The 21,442-nt window shown below is 43.6% G+C and overlaps 1 protein-coding gene and 1 long non-coding RNA gene across 3 annotated transcripts; one reads left to right on the top strand and one right to left on the bottom strand.

Annotated features, from left to right (window-relative positions):
• Positions 1–1,320: 1,320 nt before the first annotated feature.
• HSDL2 (hydroxysteroid dehydrogenase like 2) lies at positions 1,321–16,908 on the bottom strand. 2 transcript variants are annotated; one of them, XM_066987987.1, is made up of 11 exons: positions 16,753–16,908; positions 11,928–12,091; positions 11,425–11,523; positions 11,185–11,299; positions 9,408–9,511; positions 8,306–8,404; positions 4,384–4,578; positions 3,823–3,894; positions 2,328–2,513; positions 2,104–2,232; positions 1,321–1,623 (listed from the first exon to the last, which is right to left on the bottom strand). In XM_066987987.1, the coding sequence occupies exons 1-11, from the start codon at positions 16,767–16,769 to the stop codon at positions 1,511–1,513; spliced, it is 1,293 nt and encodes a 430-aa protein (XP_066844088.1). In that variant the 5' UTR covers positions 16,770–16,908; the 3' UTR covers positions 1,321–1,510. The 2 variants fall into 2 exon arrangements, with proteins under 2 accessions (XP_066844088.1, XP_066844089.1); XM_066987988.1 differs by lacking the exon at positions 4,384–4,578.
• A 761-nt stretch (positions 16,909–17,669) lies between these two features.
• LOC106029660 (uncharacterized) lies at positions 17,670–20,561 on the top strand. Its single transcript, XR_010827557.1, has 5 exons — positions 17,670–17,684; positions 18,060–18,246; positions 19,369–19,554; positions 19,650–19,778; positions 20,259–20,561. It is a non-coding gene; the product is annotated as an uncharacterized lncRNA (long non-coding RNA).
• Positions 20,562–21,442: the final 881 nt, after the last annotated feature.

Below are 21,442 nucleotides of genomic sequence, written 5' to 3'. Positions count from 1 at the left end.
GCCCTCTCCATTCAGAAGACTCTAAATCTAAGTCTAATCTAAGACTCTAAATCTAATTCTAATCCAAAGTGTCTCTTTCCAGATCAAACACCCTAGGCAGCTCTCAGGTGTTATTTGCTGTAGAGGTTTCTGCTTTGCATAGAGGCAAAGCACATACACTTCCTTATTGCATTGCAGCAACCAGCATGTGCACTATTGCACAATCCGTTCAGCCAGCTCATTCTCCTTCAGAGAACTTTGGCTTCCAGTGCTAGGTCAGCTCTGCCTCCTACACCACGCACAGCCTTTGTCCCCGTTCATGCCAGCGCTCCTGCTCCGCTGCAGCTGGCAGGCTGTGTGGCCGCGAGCACTCACCCGACCCAGCCACGCTGCTCCCTCCTGCTCGGGCAAACACAGAGGGGCTGAGGAGCTGCCGCTGCCCAACAGGGGGTGAGCTTCCCCTCCCTCCATACCTCTGCGCCCCAGGTTGTCACGCCTGGCTAGAGAGGAACCCGTCTGTGAAGCAAGCACAACGGTGAATGTGAATTTTCTGTCTTATTACCAGAATTCAACAAGGACGGACCTTTCGCAATACCAGCAGTCTTAGATGAGTGTGGGCTTGAAAAACTTGAAAACTATTGGACCACGAAGTGCATTAGGAAGTAAATCCTAAGTCTTGCAAGCTTCTCAGCATGCTTGGGAGACCTAAATGCCTTAAATTCTGGGCAGTTCTGTTGGTGACACTGAATAAGCGCTTAAAGAGATTGGTACACTGGGCTCTGCAGATGCTCTCGCACCGTGCTGACGAGGATGCGTTCACTCACCCCTTTGGAGAGTGAGGCCCTCCCTGCTTTCAGTGCTCAGCTCCCGTCCTTACCAGCTGAAGAGGAGGAAGGGGACGTGGCTGTCTGCACAGGTCTGGTAGCTTAAACCTCCTGGTGCTACCTGCAGCTGTTGTGGGAGGCATCGCCTTGTCTGTGGCGGTGGGTGGGTGTGCAGCTGTGTGCACGCGTGCATGCAGGTGTGCGTAACCTGACTCACAGGTACCAGGACTAGTGTAGGGAATAAACCAAGGAAAGCAAAAACAAATAATGAGATGGCCACTTAGCAGAGGTACTTGGCACCCTGCAAAACCGACCGTATTGCTCCCACTTCTATGCCAGCACAGGGATCTCTGCATGGCATTTATATCGCAGAAATACAACGGCAGGGTAACACTTGGTCCCCCCACCCTTTTTCTGGGACATGCACGCAAACAGCCATGTAGAAGGAAGCCCACTTCAGATATGCTGCACAGTTCCAAAGGCGTAGAGGAAATGAAAACGCTTGCAACCTAGCATGTGTATTCTCAAGAAGGAATTCGTTTAATCAAGACAAACGCCTTCTAGTCTTCATCAGACTCAGTTATTTCTCCTCTAACAGTCTCACGTTTTATTCTTACGTATTATATTTCATCAAAAAGGACTAGCATTTAAGAACAGCATTATCGTTATACATAAAAGGCCAACGTTCTGTTAGGAAGGCTTTCCCCTCAAAGTTTAGAGTTAAACTGTGTCAGCATCTTCTCCAGCTTTATTGCTAGTGCCATGTTACCTTTGATCTTTAACTTTCCTGACATGAAGGCCATGGTTGGTTTTAGTTTACCTAAAAAGAAGATACAGCATTATCAGGAAAAGAGTTGGAGACAGACCGTGCGGACGAAACCTCGGTATCCTACAGTAGTATCTGGTGATTACTTTGCTACCCAGCTCGTGTAAAAGCAGCATGCATTTAGGAAAAACAGATGAGAGGTGTGCACAAAAGAAGTTCAGTAGACTGACTGGGTGCTTTCTGAAACTGCGGATGCTTTCTGAAGCTACGCTCCCTGTGAAATCTCTAATAGCTACTCAACAAAGCACTATCAACTTCCGTGCTCTTTTTGTTCACAGACATAAGAGTCCAGAGGAGCCCAAGGAACTCTATCCTACTTGCACCTGGGCCACTAGAAGCTTAATGCTCATCCAGTTCCAGGACTACAAAGAGAAGAGCCAGTCCACTAGGCTACCAGCAGAATGAAATGTTCAGAACAAAGCATTCTGGGCGCGAGACACCGCCGCCCCTCTGGTGAATGCCTTCGTTACTCACCTGTGAACATTTTCACAAAGTCGCCACTCGACATGCTCATAACTACGTCGGCCGTCACAGGAGGCTTTCCGAAGCCGGCGCTCCCGTCATTGGTTTTCAGGTCGATGTACCAAGTGCCTCCGTCATCACCTGAGCACGGCAGGGAGAACGAGCGGCAGTCGCCGGGCTGCCTTTGGCTAGGCATGGGAGCGTGTGAAAGTTTTACAAGAGCTGCTCTTTCTTACCAGATAATTCAAACTGGAAGACACCCTGCGTAGATCTCACAAATTCTTTACTGATGGCTCCCTGAATAACTCTGAATGTTTCTGCAACAGGACTCGAAGCAGATTCTGTATGACCCTTAGCCCCATCTGGGCCTTCATGCTTGGATCCACTTGATTTCTTTTCCTCCTTGAATGCCTGGGAAGCACCTACAAGAAATAGATTATTTCTTGCTGAACGATGCACAAAACTCTAAAACAGCATGTCTTAACACAGGGAGAGAACTCTGAAAAGCTTATATGCAACACTGTTGACCATAGGCGGTTTTCTAGGACTTACGCTTCTCAGTTGGGAAAATACCACTGAAATAACAGTATCTTCAATACTGATAAAAGAAGTTTTCAGCACCTGGCAACTGAAACTGGTATACAGCACTAAGGGTAATTCTGTAATATATATTTCACTTCTTACTATGTCAAAAGAAAAGTAAAAATGAAACCACAGCAACAATTTAATTCTGACTGTTCACAATTCATTCCTAATGTTTAACCAGCACAGTTTTCTATGCACTCAATATACTCCTGACAGCACAAACAAAAAAAACATCGGTGTCTTTAGTAACAGAACTTTCATGCTGAAATGCTTATGCATGTTATGTATATTTCTAATAACACAAATATTTTCAGTAATTCTTCTGCAAAAGCTTCTCAGCTATTGGTCAATTCACTAATTTAACCAGCATTTTACCATACTGCAGTGAATATGCACATTTAAAAATTAAGAAAAGCATTTGCAATTTACAAGGCTTATCACGTTGAATACCCTCAAATTTGTTGCAGAAAGTTGGTTAGGTATCTTAAGTATCAGAAAATAATTAGGATTGTTTTGTGAATTGCTACTAAATAACCTGGGTTTCACAGTCCAGGGAGTTAACAGCTTCTATCTCTGGCAAAAAAGTCCTGGAGCATATGCACAAATTGTTTTTTTCATGGGAAAGGGACTCTGCTCAAACTTAGCATCCTTCTTCCCTTCTCTCTACCTGTTTTGGCACCACCATGAAAACTACTCAGTATTCTTACTTGCCCACCAGCCTGACAGACTACAATTCTGAAAAAGCAAAACTGATGCTGTTATGACAAAGATTTCTCCGTTTCACCCCATGGACATTCACGTCACACATGACTGTGGGAATTTCATTTAAGAAGCAATGGAGGCTCTACATCAATTCCTTTCTTACAAATTTAGCAAGACAGATATAACACCCCTGCATAATGTATTGTTTGCTATTGACTTTTTTCCAGCAATATTTACCTGTGACCTTCATACTACACAATTCAGATGGTTAAGAGAGAATTCTTCAAAATAAAGCAATAGTTATAAACCGTAAAAGTTACAGAGTGTGACAGTCCATATATCATATCCCAAATACAAAAGAGGTTTTGCCAAACAGCTTGTAGCACAAATGCTTGGGAGAAAAGAAAGTAATCTGAAATAGAGGAGGCATTCGAAAGCCATTACCATGGCTTTCTGGTTTCATGGCTGTCACGTCAATTTCAGCATCCAAGAAGAAGTCAGGCATCAGGGGGTGACCTGAAGGGGAGTTAAAAAATAACAGTAAGTCCAAGTGAAGGTGAACAGCACAGACAGGAATCCACTTTGTATGAAAATACACCACGGTTTATATGTAAAAAAACCTGCAATTTGAAGGAACGACAAATCATGAAATAACATGTTTGGGTTCTGGTTCATTTAAAATCAGACCTGGAGGCCTCTTACAGATGCAATGAGAAACCTTTGAAGATGATACACTATCTCACTATTTGGTAAATGGTTATATATGCACCTATAGGGCAGGTGCATTTTATTTTTGTCAATGGATTTCTTTACTTTAATAGACATGTATGATTTGAGCCTTGGTGAACTAGTATGTGCTTTCCAGGAAGGCAAGTTACGAAAGTTGAGCCATGTGACTTTTTACAGATTCACATAAGAGGCCCTAGACACAAAAGAATATTCATATTCCTCATATGGCCTTCCTTCCTTCCTCAACTTATCTCTCGTTTTAAAGATCTCTTTTACCTGGTGCAATTGCATAGACATCAAAATCCTTAACTCCTTCTTCTCTCAGCAGAACTTCATCAATAATGAAGTTTCCGGTGAAACTTTTTGGTTTTGTTAAAATGCAATATGCAGCATCTGCAAGGATGTCCGTTTTTCTGCACTGTTTCTCTATTCCAGATCCTCCCAACATATCCATAGCAGCTGTGTGTATAGCTGGAAAGTTTGGAGGATAAGAAAATAATGGTTTAACACTGACGACATGAAATTCCCATCTTCATGGCAAGTGCATGAACTATTTTCCTTTCACATGAAAGGAAATCTTACAAAGACGAAACTAGGAAATACTACCAACGGACAAATAATTCTCTACAAGCAGCAGTAAAAATAGAAAGCTATTAAAGGAAGAAAAAGAAGGAGAAGGACTCCTTATGACATTCATCATGTCTCTCAACCCTTCTATCAATGCCCCCAACATGGACTTTTGCTCTTCCAGGTTGAGGTATGTACCTCACTTTGCTTTCATCCTCTTCCACAAAGAGGCTGCTCAGTTGTAGCTTCTGGCATTTGCCATGTTATTAGTCTTCCCTTATACAGTTCTGCCTCATGTCTTCTTTGCAGCTTCTCTTCAAGACTCAACACTCTGCCCTGCTCTTTTCTAGGTTCCAGGACAGATTTCAAATCACCTCCCCCACTTGGGGATGACAGATCCTGGAGGCGGAAAGATAAACCTGATTTTAAATTATTTTTGTTCTCCTTCAGATGTTTCCATTCCACACAAAGTAACAGCAGCTTTGATGCAGAAATGATTGAAACATCACTTAAAAGGAAAGAGTAGGCACTGTACACACCGATGTGAGAAAGATCATTCCCAAGTGGGAGCCGTGTAAAAGAACAACAGTGTTCAATGCTGGTCACGGGAGTTCCTGTCAAAGTGTGTTCTGGTAAAGTGTAAGAGGTGGATGGCCTTGTCCACTCACTTCTGAGGCTTTTTGCACTCTTCTGTGGTGGGCGCTAGCCTTTGGATTTCATTTACATTTGATCATCCTCAGCTTCTTTTTTTCAAATCAAGTGAAATGCTACAAATAGTCGCCTATAGATAAGTGGCATATAGTTACACTGTACATACATCTAGGTCTTTTTATCCTTTCTGAGGACAGGAAATACATCTTCTTCAGGCATTTCCTTCAGTCCTCTAAAATGTGACCTATCCTGCAAGATTTAATTATTATTTTATTTTTTTAATAACTACCAACAGTTCAGAGGTTATTTCCATCAGATACACTGATGAAGTTTATTAGTTCCTTTTGACAAAACTGTACTTCAATACTCTGAGGATTCATTAACCTGCTCACTTTTCCTGGCCCATGCACCTCCCACCTTCTTATTAGTGCCAAATGTTATCCTTCTAAATATAAGCCTATGAGCACAGATTGATGCAGAAAGGTTTTGAACATCTACTGCCTCATACTCTGCCTGCATATTCCATACAAAGTGCTGCTGGTGAAAATAAGTCATGCCAAACCTCTCTGTCTGAATGAGGTACTTTGGATGAATTCCTGCATCGTCCTTAACTCTCATAAACAATTTTCTATGCTTAATCAGTCAGTGACCAAAAACCACAAAACATTAGATAAAATATCATGTCCACTTATTAAAAATAAAATAAAATAACAGGATTCTGAGGAGATATAAAACCCACACAGCAGTGGCATTTTAGCTGCAAGCCAGGAGGGATGGGCATGAGGTTTGGTGGGTGGGAGGCTTTAAGAAGCAAATTGCATTGCCCTATTCTGTGAAATCTCCATTGAAACTTTTGTGAGGTTTCCTTGGACTACTGCAGAAGCAAGCATGTGGAAGCGAGTGCGTGTTCCTAACTCCTTCAGAAATAACAGATAAAACAGAGACTCGAAACCTGAAAGGCGATCTTTCACTTCACTGTCAAGAAGGCAATCCAGACCATGAAGTTATGTGTGCATTTGCCTTCAGTATACCAAAGATGAACAGCTTATCCTCTTCAAAATACACAGCATGCCTTAAAGACCTGCTCACTAAAATTCAACAGTATCAGCACTTTCTCCTTCTTATGTCACGATTAAGGCAGATGACATTGGTGCCAAACGCAAAGCTGTTCTTTCTGCTACAGACACTGGTGGGATGGGAACACTCCCAGAATTTCATACGGACAACCCAGCAGGTATGAGTTTTGCCAGAGAATACAAAGATACTATCACCAAACTCCAGAACTTACAACTCCTTGCATTGCACCCAACACTCCCAAACCTCACGGACAGGGCAAAAAAAAACCAGAAAACACAATGTTCCTCGGGCAGCCATATATCTACCTAAGAACTGCTTGTAAACGAGAATTTTCATTTTTAGCCAAAATGTTAAAAACAAAAGATCAAAACAATTACAAATACCAGATTAAAAAGAAAAAAAAAAAAAGATCTTAAGATTGACTACATCATCTTATTCTGCCTAATGGATAAGTAATTCAACGACACGAGGATTTAGCATCTATAGATAAACTGAACACTTATTACAAGCAACTAACATGTTCTCTTTGCTCGTCCAACCCTGAATAACTGAGCACATTCACTAAAAGAATTTAAATACATGACTGAACTGAAAAGTGTCAGAATATACTGTGCGGAATCTTACGCTAAAATTTAAATACTTTTCACACAAGAGAACCTATCATGATATTCATGCAGGTTTGGTATTGATGTAACTATCATTCAGGAAGTAATCCCTAAATAAAATATTTCTGTGAGTAAAACTCAGCACAAGCAGAGTTTGTAAGATATTAATGTACTGGGAGAATTTACAATGCAAGTATCCAGACCAGTGAAAAACGACCTGATCTGACAGATATACCAACGTAAGCGTTCAACTGACTACCACCCAGAGCATTTAAGCAAAGAAACTCAGTTGACTTTGACTGAAATCATCAAGTTTTGCTCATACTCCTCACTTTAGGGGGAGCAAACCAGAGAGTTTCCACGCTCAAAACTGTAACGGGCCTGCAATTCCTAACAGGAAAGTGCTGAAAAGTGCCTGGGTACAAACGTTGCTTACAACTGGAGCACTAGCCCCAGAAGAGGCTCTTGCTTCATTATTTTTATTTCTTCTTCTTTCCTTTCTTCCTGCCCCTCTGCCTCTCTCACTGCTTAATTCCACGTTAAGGGAATAAGCTTTGCTGTTGTAATGTATCATAAGGTGATGACTAGGACCACGCCATCCAAAGGGCAAGATTACCCTCTCTCTGATTTTAATGACATCCGTATCATTTCTGCATATAGATGTATTTGGGATGAAGGGACAGGCCTCTTTGTCCAACAGCGGACTAAATCCTGAAACATAGCCCTGATTCTCGCTGATCCACAGACAACAAACTGGAGCTGATACAATCTGGGAACACCAAGCTGTTTTTCTACTTTAAAGCTCTAATGTCCTGTGACTTGCAAGAAGATGGTTTTGTGAACAACTATTTGCTGGCCCACTGTGCCAAAACCTCTAGAATGAGGATTATTTTTTTAATTATCTCTACAAAGATATGTCTATTGCCAGTTCCACCTACTTCCTGGCAATCTAACCAGCAGGGAATTCTAAATAGTAATGCAAATGAAAGCATGCTAGTACTTTTGTGATTCTGCCCAAACCAGAACTCTGGGAATATGAAAAGGAGCACAGTCAGGCCAAGTAGAAGGGCTGAATGGGTTGCAATCAGGCTGAAAACAAGTTAGGATCAAAGTGGCAATGGTCTAGTGAGAGCTAAGAATGAAAACCAACATCCATGCAGGCTGAACAAAGAATGTGCAAAAGAATTGCTTGGTGTCCTGAATCAGTTCCAGAAGAAATTTAAAGTGCATTTAAAGCTAAATAAACCAAGTTGTATAAGACAAAATACAAAAATTATTTTATTATCATAAAAAATCACCTGTTTTAGGCCATAAAGCATTGACAGCAACTTCTCCTCTAAATTCTTCTGCCATTCCCAAGACGCACATGGACATTCCGTATTTAGAAATGGTATAAGCTACAACAAGAAATATATAAACATCCTGTATTTAGTAGGATCAAAATGTGCGGTCCATCAACAGAACTTGAATTTTCTATCCTTCAAAATTAAAGTTATTTCTTTGCATGGAAAATTAAGTTTCTGGACACAAAGCAGTATCTTCCCAGAGCAAAAATCTCTCGCTTCCTCCCCTGTACCTTGGCAGATACGAACTGTAGCCTGCCATCTCTTCACTACAACTAAATGAGCTAAAAGATGAGCTAAGCATCTTTTGGCAAATGAAAACAATGACCGAAGCTCAACTTTATGGTGTTTATATTGTATTTTTATACAAACACTGAGAGCAGCTCTCAATTTTTTCTGCGACACAGTAGCTGTTTATGACCAAACTAGCATTTTAGTGTAGGGGGAAAAAAAAAAAAAAAAAAAAAAGAGGAAGAAAAAAGGACATTCTAAATCCTTCTTTTCTACTTTGAGAAAGGAAACTTTTAGGGGGAAAAAACTTGGACTTGCTGGGGGAGATTTACAGGACAAGCGTCTAAAATTGGAAGCTATTCAACAAGCTTAAAATGAACAACATATGTTCTAACCTAAACACAGAATGAGGTCTCTTTCACACCTCAAAATAATTTCCAATTAGAAATACAGCCTTGAGCTTTATTTCTATTAAATCAAACATGAAGCTGAAACTGTAAGAAAACAGATTTTGCTTTTCTAATTCTTTGTGTAACAGAAAACACTGTGTTATCGTAAGAATTCCTACGAAAAAGCAGTCTCTTAACCATAGAACATTCTTGAAAATAAAAGGACATATTAGACCACGAAATTTGCACTCTGTTTTCCCACAAACCAGTTGTTTTTTTTATGTGAGGTGCAAAAGACTCTGGGGAACCATTACAGGCAGTCTGTACCGAATGCTAAGAACACAAGATCTGGCGTTCTGGGCTGGCATTCCTGCACATTTCACCAGTTATTTATGTGGTTCTCAAAAATAACAACAAAGCCCCTGAATGCCACTCACCACAATGATTTTTGAACCACATGGGATTCATATTCATAGGTGGGCTGAGGTTCAGGATATGGGGGTTCTTACTCTTCCGCAAGTATGGAAGGCATGTTTTGGACCTGGAAGACAGAAACCAGACAAGTCAGTCACCTCTTATTTTACAGAACACCTACCCTCACAATAAAAAATGGCACACCACTATTTTCACTTTCTTGAAGATCCGACACTAAGCTGAAACCCTGCCCTTGTATCAAATATTTATCTGATAAATGGAACAACAGAAATATTCTGTCCTAGCAGCACCTACTAAAGCAGATTTTCCAGATGCTCAGAAGCCATAGTCTGCTGGTAATAGTTCTGACAGGGGCAACAAACCACAATAAGGTAACAAGCCAAATCACCAGTGCAGAGCATCATTTGGTCCTAAATATATCCTCTTCTGATCACACATCTATTTCTTCTTCAAAACCACATCACAGAAGTAATACTGCATAGTGAAAAGCTATTGTGACAATTCCAAGCAAAACTCAAAGCCTGTTCTCTGGTGACCAGAAGAGTCACCTACTTCATTCAGCTTAGAATGTACGTGCATCTGTAAAAGCACAACTTTCACCTTATTAGAAACCATCATTTGACTTCACTTCTACATCTAGGGTACATGTTGGCATGTGACCTCTGCTGGAGAATTTTTATCAAGCTTGTTAGGGAGAACAGCAGTGCTGTGGACTACATTACCTACCTCCAATTCACACATTTCATCAGGATGCATGCATACTGTCAGCCGCAGAGGAAACACCTTCAACTGTAAAATCATTAAAGTTGACACTGTCTTTTATCACCTGCTAAAATAAGCTGGGGCTTCAACTCTTTCCAGTGACAGTGTGTGAGGTTCAGTAACAGATACCTGTTTCTTAGTGCACAGGAGCCAAGGTATACACACTTCGACAGGTACACCTCTGAATGGGAAATCCTCCCTACCTCCTCCACAGACAAAATACCTGTGCCATTTTTTTTTTTAGCTACGATAACCTTCTCAACGGTAAATTGACAACAGAACTCTACAAATTACTAACTGAAGGAACACACAAAGCAAGGGGAAGAAAAGGCTGAAATGCTTTACTAGGTCTTCACAATTGATTGCTTTAAAGCAACGACAAAGACCATTTGTAACTTCCCTTGAGAGGCATTAAACTTTCACATATGTTTCCACTCTCAGCAACACAGAATCTGCTTTTTTTAATCTTCTTAAGGCACCAAACAAAAGACGTTTTAAAGAATTCTTCATTAATTTGGAATAGCTAGATGTTACCATCTAGAAAGTGACTATTGCTGTTGGGGGCTGAAGGTGTAAATGGCACTTGCTACCAGCAACACAGTGCAGCCCATTCAGAGACATAACAAGGGACATCCACAGAGCATTTTGTGCAATGCCATGCTGCAAGAACGATTTTCCTTTATGAGCACAGCGCTGCTCACAGTTCAGCTTTCAGAAGCAGACAACACAGGGTGGAAGTACAAACCCACCACCCCGCAGCCAGAATTATTACCTTCTTTCTGTTTTTCTCTCTACCTGCTATTGACATGCTGTGCATGTCTCTCTCTGATTCAGCAGGCTGATCGTGAGCGTTTTTAAACTACTCTAATGACAATTCCTTCACTGATCTTTAGCAACAGAACTTAAAGGAACATAATGTCTGATAACCAGATTCAGCTGCAGAAAGTACCTCAGGTAAACTGAGGTAATGTCAAACATTTTGTTAAAATTTCTTCACTTCCCTTTCTCAGCACTTACGTGAGGTAGGTTCCTCGTACGTTGACATCCATCATGAGATTGACCTTCTTTGTCTCTGTTTCCAAAGTGCCAGTCAAAGAGATGGCGCTTGCATTGTTCACCAAAATATCAATCCCTGGTTTTAAAATAAGCCATTTCATGTTAGCAGTTAGGGACAAAAAGCAGGAGTAAGGCAGGCTGTTCTTTTTTTTGTTGTTTGAACAATCTGCCTGTTAACCTTTCCCCCACATCTCAGCATACCTCCAAAAGTCTTCACGGCTTTCTCCACAGCATTAATAATTTGCTGTTCTTCCCTCACATTAACGATGCATGGCAAAGCCTTTCCTCCAGCCGCTTCAACTGCATAATTAGAAAATAAAACATTTAAAAATTGTCTCTCAGATTGAACAAATAGTCTGCTGAGAATCTCTTCTCCAATGAACACATTGAAAACAAGACTCTCAAATTGTGACCTTTCCACGTTGCATAAAGAACAGGATAGCCAGAACCGAAGCCTAACACTGAGATTGTGTATGGCACAACTAGACATCTAAATTAACACAGCATTTTCACATTCTATTTTCATCACTGTTATATTTTGATACCTCACAGAACTCCTGGGAGGCAAGAGAACCAGTTAAGCGTATTGTTTTAAAGCTGAACCGGCGCTAAGGGAGTCTAAGCAGTTTTCCACTCACAAAAATTAAGGTAGGACATGCATGCAGCCCAGCACCTGAAGCCCACCCTCATTTGTTACAACTTACTCTCTGCTGCAGCAGTGTAGATAGTCCCTGGAAGTTTAGGATGGGGCTCTGCTGTCTTGGCAGCCACCACAATGTTTGCACCATCCTTGGCAGCTTTCAAGGCAATGGCTTTGCCAATGCCTCTGCTTGCACCCGTGATGAAGAGAGTGCATCCTGCTAGTTTCCTAAAGATAAAAAGATAAGGAGGGTAAATAAGAGGGGGAACAAAGCAAAACCTGTAAATCACTGACTTTTTAGCACTCTTCAAGGACAAAAACAACCAGCGCAGTCTTCTAGCCAGCCAACTTCCTTCAACATTTTACTACAAAAACGGACCCAAACTACAGAAGAGATGGACAAAGCTACAGCAAAGTACAGTCCTACACCACCACCGAAGACGAGATGATGTTCCAAGTTTATAAACGCAGCAAAGCAGGAAGGTTACACAGGTCACCCAGTGACCTTTTTGTACAATGATCCAGCACTGTTTACAACAGAGCTGCTTAAGTTCTCCAAAACCAAAAAAGGAGTCAGTTGTAAATCGAAATGCCGGTTTCTAATGACGTGACACTCCTGTGCAGCTCTCTGTAATTCACTTCTCACAGCCCTCTAAACGCAAAGAATTGGTGTCTCAACATGGTATAAAGTTCAGGACCAGAATCACAATACCAATGCAGGGTGCCAAAAACAAGTGCCAGAAATAAGATTTTCAGAAAGTCATTTTTTCTCTTAAAGTTTTTACACTAAACTCAGCAGTTTCCCAGTAACTACATTTAATCTAATAGATCACCCCAAAATCAGTCCAATCAAAACCCCCGGAGAAACTAACAGATTTTGGAGTGCCAGAAGATATTTTTCTTACATACATAATGTCACTGAATTTTAAGAGCTAAAAATTCAACTCTAACTTTGGACATACTCGACAATAAAGTCTCTTAGACCACAGGTTTTCCAAATGAAGGAATGTGGACTGTGGTGTTCAGCAGAAAACTTGTGCTGCTTTTCATAATTGAGTGAAAAATGACAAGCGGTCCAAATTTTCAACCCCAGTTAAAGAATGAATATAAACCATGTGCTACAGCAGCGTCACCATTCACTCACATCATGAACGTGATGTGGTTTTATATTCAGTCTGGGCTACACTTGATTTAATTACTGTTCCTCCAGGTCTCAGTTTTCTCCCTCCGGTCTGAGAACATCCCTCTCTAAAGCAACCTCGAGGAGGGCATTTGCTCTCAGAAGACTGAAAACTGAAACAAGGCAGGAAGGGGGAGGAAATCTTCCCCTGCAACAGCAATCTTAGTCAACAGCAGAGTCCCACAAGTCAGTGAAGCCCTGCAGATACCAATTCAAGCAGCTGCCTTCTGCAGAATTGGGTTCTAGAGAGGCATGGGAAGAAAAATCTCAAAATACAGTGAATCGCAAAAAAACACTGCCTAGAGTTGAGTCACATGCACAATGAGGAAAGATCACCTCTGTAATTCACAATCAGGGTGTTAAACTCAGAAAAATAAGGCCAGGTTTTGGCTTCTACCTTCCCCAAACCAATGTGAGGTGTGCAGACCCCACCTCAGTAAGGGAACAGGTAAATGGACACGGTCCTGCTTGAGCAGGAGGGCTGGACCGGGTGACCTCCAGAGGTGCCTGCCAGCCCCTGTGATTCTGTGAAATGGGGTCCTGCGAGAGGCAGCTCTGAAGGACCGAGCAGGTCAGGAAGGCTGGCAGGGCTCGAGGCCCCTCCATGAGCGTGGACCGTCCAAGGAGTTGTCCATTCCGGCACTCAGGAAGGCAAGCGGATGTATCAGCAGACTGACACAGCTACGCAGGGCGCTCACGACTGAGCTAACACATACAAAGATGTCATCCAGGGGTGCAGGCAAGGACAGGCTACAAGGGAGGAATCAGGCAGTGGAAAATCAAAGTTCACCTGCAGCTAAGGCTCGCAAAAGGTGTCAAAGGCAACTAGATCGCCTGCTGTTACAAGGGCAGTAAGAGGCTGAACATGGAAAAAACAGGCCTGTTGCTGAATAGTTGGGGTGACTTATTGCGAGCAGGTACTGGCGGTGCCTGAGGTACCTTATGCCGCATTTGCCCTGGTCTTCATCAGCAAGGTGTCCCAGACCTCGTTCAATAGGAGGAGAACAACTGGCACCAAACAGAAGTCAAGCTGGAAGCTACCTAAGAGGACGTAAGTCATACATGGCCATGGACCATGCTGTACCAAGAAAGCTGACACCCTTGCAAGCCCCTCTCTATCACATATGAAACGCCAGAGAGATCAGCGGTGCTCCCCGACTACTAGAGGAAAGCAAACATGAACGCCCAAAAGAACAATTCACCAAACCACTGGCTCACCAGACTTGTCCTGGTTCTTGGGAAAACCGTGGACCAACTTCTCTGGCAGCACTTTAAGAAGACGACTGGGAACTGTCAGCACGGGTTTTCCAAGGGTGAAAGATGCCTGGCTCACCTGATTGCCTTCCGTGATAAAATGAGGGGATTTGTAGCCAGAGCAAGAGCAGCAGATACCATGTACTTCAGCAAGGCTTTCAATGCCATCTCTCAAAAATTAAGACATTATGGCCCTAATGGGTGCACAACCTGAGGGTTAACAAACAGTTAGTTGGTCAAGCCCAGAGGGTGGTGGTTTGGGTAAGTCATACTCTGCCTGGAGGACAGCATTAAGTCAGATCTCCTCCAGCACCAGTCCTGTTCAACACCTTTATCGCCAGCATGGCGGAGATGACAAAGCGCACTTGGCAGGGATGACAACTGGCGGATGTGCTTGAGGGCTAGGCTGCCATCCAGAGGGACCTTGACAGGCCGGATGAATGTAACAGAAGCCTCATGAAATTCAGCAAGGACAAATGGACAGCCTTGCAACTGGGAAGAAAGGGTCCCTGCAATGACACAGGCTGGGGACTGAGTGGACAGGGAGGTGCACAGCTGAAAAGGGATGGGGACACTTGGCAGAGAGCAAGCTGAGCATACGTCAGCAGCATGCCCTGCCAGGGAAAGCCAGCAGCACCCCAGGATGCAGGAACACCATAACCAGCAGACTGAGGGAAGGGGATATGCCCCTCTAGTTGGCACTTCTAAGACTACACATGGACCCTGTGACCAATTTTGGGCCTCTAAATACAAGGCAAGTTCAAAATGGAAGTTCAGCAGAGGGAGACAGAAATGTTTAAGGGCTGGAGCACCTGCCCTGTGAGGAGAGGCTCAGGGACCCGGGCCAGTTCAGCCTGAGGAAGGCACATCTTTGGGGGAACCTAACAGCAGCCCCTCACTATGAGGTGATCAAGGAGACTGCCAAGCACATCCACTGTGGCACACCGCAGGAGGATTACAGACAATGTGTTCCTTCAAACTAAGAGAAGAAAGGTTCACACCGGAGAGGTTCAGGCAGTCCCCTCCATGGGGAAGGTCAGGTTGCAGAGCTGGGGCCAAGACGGGCTGAGCTGTCTCCAGCCTTGGAGGTTCTTTAGACCCAGGTGGATGTAAAACAGAGCAATCCAGACTGACCTCACAGCTGGCCTGGTTTTGGGCAAGACGTTGTGAGCTGGAGACCTCTCAAAGTCCCTTCCAACCTGAATTATGCTGTGACTGGAGGAATTCACACGGATTCAATTCCTTTGCCCAGATTATTACTCTGTTTAAAATGTTGGGAAACATTCTATTCATTCTAGTTATATTTTCACTGGCTTGAGTCTTTTTTTTTTTCCTTGCCACTTTTCTGCACAGCTGCTTCTCCAGCCTACACAAAGTCTTCTCCCCAGGCTTACAACCACCACTGACCACACTCACTCTCTAGAGGTCCTTCAGTCCTTCAAACGAAGCTCCTCCAGGAGCTTCCATTTCTTTCAGAAGCCCATAGAAATAGTGTTTACCAAAACATGCAAAGCCTTACTAACAGGAAAAATTATTTTTCAGAAATGAATTTCCTCTCTGAAACTTTGAGCTGAGTTGATACTCTCACGCTTTTGTGTTTAAAAAATAATAATCTTGCTTCCTTCTCGGTTTTACTTTTACTCATTTAATTTATCACCGTCAGCTCGGTGTGATAGCACCTGCAAAGCCAGCTGGGTCAACCTGTTTAAGTGCTCGTTCAGCCTCACCAAGAGAACTACCCAGACTGTAAAGCATTTAACTTTCCTAAGCATGCTAAGACACTTGCAAGACTTTGGATTTATTTCCTAATGCACTTCATGGTCCAATAGTTTACAAGTTTTTAATACCTGTGCTTGTTTAAAATTGCCTATATTGTGAAGGCTGCTCCTTTATTGCTTCCATCCCTGCTGGACTCTGGCAGTAAGACAAAAAATGTCAAACCCACCTCCGGGCTCTGCAGCCTCAGGGAAATGAAAAACATGAAGATGGACTGAACTCACACCGGGCTCCAACTACTACAGAAACCAGCAGGCTCCACCAGGGCACTTTTTACAACTTGCCTAGCCGCGTTAGGAATTCAGCGAACAACCCTGCTCACAAAATTAAGGCCAACTTATGTTCCCGTCCATTCACAGCGCTGTCTCTCCAAAAGGCAACAAAATTCCTCTGAATTAAGACCCTTTAATGAAAGACGATGTGATCGCCGGACTGGCTGGGCACGGCTCGGCTTACTTTTTGTACCCAAACTACTTTAAACCACACAGACCCGCAGAGACACCGCGCAGCTCGGACCCAAGCCCCCCGCAGTTGCTCTCCTTGCAGCACGTCCCCGCGCAGCACACCGACCGCCGGGACGCCCCCCGGCCCCAAACCCCGGCCCCCCCAAGGTCCCTCCCGCGGCTCTGCCCCGTCCCCAGCCCCGCGGAGAAGGAAGGAGGGAGGCCGGACGCCTTACCCCGTGTTGGGCAGCATGGCGGAGCGGGGACGGGCCGCCCGGGGCCGCCCCCTCACGGCGCAGCCGCCGCGGCCGGGAGGCGGTGGCGGGGCGGGACGGCGGTGTGAGGGCACCCGGTGTGAGGGGCGGATGGGGGGGCACAGGGGTGGGGGCGGTACGGGGGGCTGTGGGGACACCGGGGGTGGCTGGGGCCGGGGGTGGCAGCCGACCCCGAGCTGGAAAAAGGAACGGAAAGGAAACGGGGAAGGGTTTGGGTGGTTTGGTGTGCTGCCGTGGTTAACGCCCCGCTCTGCTGTTACCCCATTTCACGGCACGCACCCTGTGGTCACCTGAGGAAAAGCGGGGAGAAAGGGAGAAATTTGGAGAAATTTCTCCCCGGAAAGAGCAGTCAGGCATTGGGACGGGTTGCCCAGGGAGGTGGTGGAGTCACCGTCCCTGGGGGTGTTCAAGGAAAGGTTGGACGTGGTGCTTAGGGGCATGGTTTAGTGGGTGACAGTGGTGGTAGGGGGATGGTTGGACCTGATGATCTTGGACGGCTTCTCCAACCTTAATGTTTCTATGAAAATGTGACCGTTCAGAAGGAGGTAGCTGGAATGCTCTCACACAGACATTTCAGCTGGGCACTGAGGAGATCTTTCAGATCAGTTATCAGCTCTTGTGTTCCCTCCAGCCACAGTTGCAATCAACTTGCTTCTGCCCTTCCTGTTTCCCTAGCCCTGCCCCGTTTATTTGAATTGGTTTCAGCATTACACTGTCACTTAAGTCCATTTATTTTTATTTTATATTCTAGTATGTCTCAAGGTCAATGTAGAAATAGGCACAAACTTATGACTTTTCAGATGAAAAGTGAGGCATCTGAAGTAAAAGACACACATCCAGTGTCAGCCAGCACACCAGGGGTATAGATTTCTGATACTCCAGTTCCATATCATGTATGGTATCATTTCCTTTCTTTTTTCACTGCAAAAAATGTGTGATGTACAAATGTGCACCCAAATGAACAGTGCTGTTACTTCAACTTAGTATGAGGAAAATTTTTAGAAGAAGAATCATTGTGTCTAAAATATTCCTCTTAAATACACTGCTATTTGACTGGAATGTTAAAGAAAAATTGAATTGGACACATAGCAGCAAAGGATGAGAAATTTTCTGTGTACATTGCTGCTAGGAGCAATTCCCACATTTGGATCAAACTCAAATTTCATAACAGAAAGATTTCATACACATTTCATACGCAGAAGATTTCCTTAAGGAAATACTGCGTGTGAAGGCACTCAACATGTGATATACTGGAATTTCTTTTCCAGGGAGGAGCAAATTAACCTGGTAAGCAGGGCTGCAGCAGAGTTCTCAAGCAGACAGTGACAGAGAGGAGGCAGAGGAGGAGACACAACTGTAAAGGGACTGCAGCTCGTGGGGAAACACACTTGGGAACAATTAAGTAGCAATGCACCGACTCCTGCACCACTTGTCACATCACCAAAGGGAATGCTCGTATGTGCAGTGATGGTATTGGAGACTGGTGAGGGTGGAGGAGAGGTGTGCAAAGGGGAGCTGAGGTGTTTTTTTCTAAGTGTTTGTTTGTTTTCATTAATCAATGATAAAATCAATAATTAAACATTTATACTAATTGCCAATAAATCCAATTGTTTGGAATTCCTCAGCTCAAAACTGTTGCCCAGGACAATGCATATGTTATTGTTTAACAGCTAGTTGGAGTTGATAATTTCTGATGATAATAAATTTCCTCTGTATTTCAAGTTTTCTTCTTTTCTGACCAGAACTTGGACTCCATTCAAGCTATTTGGGGAAAAAAAATAAAAAATAAAAACTTTTCTAATTTGAAGTGTATGATTTATGTAAGTGAAAGCAGTGTCTGAACTTCATGTCAGGGAAAGCACATTACCTTCTGCAGGACTGTGAAACTTTCATGGTTTATAATCAATGCCCTATTTTGAAGAATCATTTTTTTTGTCCTGAAGATCACATGTAAAGATTGCTGGAAATAAAACAAAAAATATAAATAGTAAACACCACACTTTGCAAGACTGTCATATGATCTATCTTGCTGGATTTATACAAAAAAACACCTTCTAGCTTCTTAGGTGAAACCTGACTAATTTACGAGCTCTTAGACAAAAGGGAGAAGTCTTCTTTAAGAAAAGCATCAACATTGATTTTTCAGAATTACAGTTTATCAAGAAGTAGACAGAAATTAAGAATGCTGAATACGTGTCAATAAAAGTGTCAAAAGAGAGATGAGAAAATGGCAGAAGGGTGCAGTTTGGGCAGAGCCCTTTTCCCTTGAAATTATTATTTGTGCATATGCTCTACATCTTTTCTGAGAGAGTCTGATGCTGTTAACTCCCTGAACCTTGCAGTCCAGGTTATTTAGTAGCAATTCACAAAACAGTCCTAATTAATTTCTGATGCTCAAGACCTAACCAACTTTATACAACATTTTAGAGGCTGTTCAACTTGATGGGACTTTTAAGTCACAAATGCTATTCTTTATTGTTAAATGTGCGTGTTCGCTACAGTCTAGTAAAATGCTGATTAAAGTTGTGAATGGACTTCAGGCTTTGAAGACTTTGCAGAAGAATTAATGTCTTGTAGGTGCTTCCCAGGCATTCAAGGAGGGAAAGAAATCAAGTGGATCCAAGCATGAAGGCCCAGATGGGGCTAAGGGTCATACAGAATCTGCTTCGAGTCCTGTTGCAGAAACATTCAGAGTTATTCAGGGAGCCATCAGTAAAGAATTTGTGAGATCTACGCAGGGTGTCTTCCAGTTTGAATTATCTGGTAAGAAAGAGCAGCTCTTGTAAAACTTTCACACGCTCCCATGCCTAGCCAAAGGCAGCCTGGCGACTGCCGCTCATTCTCCCTGCCGTGCTCAGGTGATGACGGAGGCACTTGGTACATCGACCTGAAAACCAATGACGGGAGCGCCGGCTTCGGAAAGCCTCCTGTGACGGCCGACGTAGTTATGAGCATGTCGAGTGGCGACTTTGTGAAAATGTTCACAGGTGAGTAACGAAGGCATTCACCAGAGGGGCGGCGATGCCTCGCGCCCAGAATGCTTTGTTCTGAACATTTCATTCTGCTGGTAGCCTAGTGGACTGGCTCTTCTCTTTGTAGTCCTGGAACTGGATGAGCATTAAGCTTCTAGTGGCCCAGGTGCAAGTAGGATAGAGTTCCTTGGGCTCCTCTGGACTCTTATGTCTGTGAACAAAAAGAGCACGGAAGTTGATAGTGCTTTGTTGAGTAGTTATTAGAGATTTCACAGGGAGCGTAGCTTCAGAAAGCATCCGCAGTTTCAGAAAGCATCCAGTCAGTCTACTGAACTTCTTTTGTGCACACCTCTCATCTGTTTTTCCTAAATGCATGCTGCTTTTACACGAGCTGGGTAGCAAAGTAACCACCAGATACTACTGTAGGATACCGAGGTTTCGTCCGCACGGTCTGTCTCCAACTCTTTTCCTGATAATGCTGTATCTTCTTTTTAGGTAAACTAAAACCAACCATGGCCTTCATGTCAGGAAAGTTAAAGATCAAAGGTAACATGGCACTAGCAATAAAGCTGGAGAAGATGCTGACACAGTTTAACTCTAAACTTTGAGGGGAAAGCCTTCCTAACAGAACGTTGGCCTTTTATGTATAACGATAATGCTGTTCTTAAATGCTAGTCCTTTTTGATGAAATATAACACGTAAGAATAAAACGTGAGACTGTTAGAGGAGAAATAACTGAGTCTGATGAAGACTAGAAGGCGTTTGTCTTGATTAAACGAATTCCTTCTTGAGAATACACATGCTAGGTTGCAAGCGTTTTCATTTCCTCTACGCCTTTGGAACTGTGCAGCATATCTGAAGTGGGCTTCCTTCTACATGGCTGTTTGCGTGCATGTCCCAGAAAAAGGGTGGGGGGACCAAGTGTTACCCTGCCGTTGTATTTCTGCGATATAAATGCCATGCAGCGATCCCTGTGCTGGCATAGAAGTGGGAGCAACATGGTCGGTTTTGCAGGGTGCCAAGTACCTCTGCTAAGTGGCCATCTCATTATTTGTTTTTGCTTTCCTTGGTTTATTCCCTACACTAGTCCTGGTACCTGTGAGTCAGGTTACGCACACCTGCATGCACGCGTGCACACAGCTGCACACCCACCCACCGCCACAGACAAGGCGATGCCTCCCACAACAGCTGCAGGTAGCACCAGGAGGTTTAAGCTACCAGACCTGTGCAGACAGCCACGTCCCCTTCCTCCTCTTCAGCTGGTAAGGACGGGAGCTCAGCACTGAAAGCAGGGAGGGCCTCACTCTCCAAAGGGGTGAGTGAACGCATCCTCGTCAGCACGGTGCGAGAGCATCTGCAGAGCCCAGTGTACCAATCTCTTTAAGCGCTTATTCAGTGTCACCAACAGAACTGCCCAGAATTTAAGGCATTTAGGTCTCCCAAGCATGCTGAGAAGCTTGCAAGACTTAGGATTTACTTCCTAATGCACTTTGTGGTCCAATAGTTTTCAAGTTTTTCAAGCCCACACTCATCTAAGACTGCTGGTATTGCGAAAGGTCCGTCCTTGTTGAATTCTGGTAATAAGACAGAAAATTCATAGTCACCATTGTGCCCTGCAATCTCAGGGAAGTGAAAAACACAAAGATGGGTTCCTTTCTCATGAGGCGTGAAAATCTGGG

The sequence above is a fragment of the Anser cygnoides genome, chromosome Z, assembly GCF_040182565.1.
Source record: "Anser cygnoides isolate HZ-2024a breed goose chromosome Z, Taihu_goose_T2T_genome, whole genome shotgun sequence".
Classification (NCBI taxonomy): domain Eukaryota; kingdom Metazoa; phylum Chordata; class Aves; order Anseriformes; family Anatidae; genus Anser; species Anser cygnoides.
Note: the sequence above shows the minus strand (reverse complement) of the source record. Positions and strands in the feature narration are given on the sequence as shown.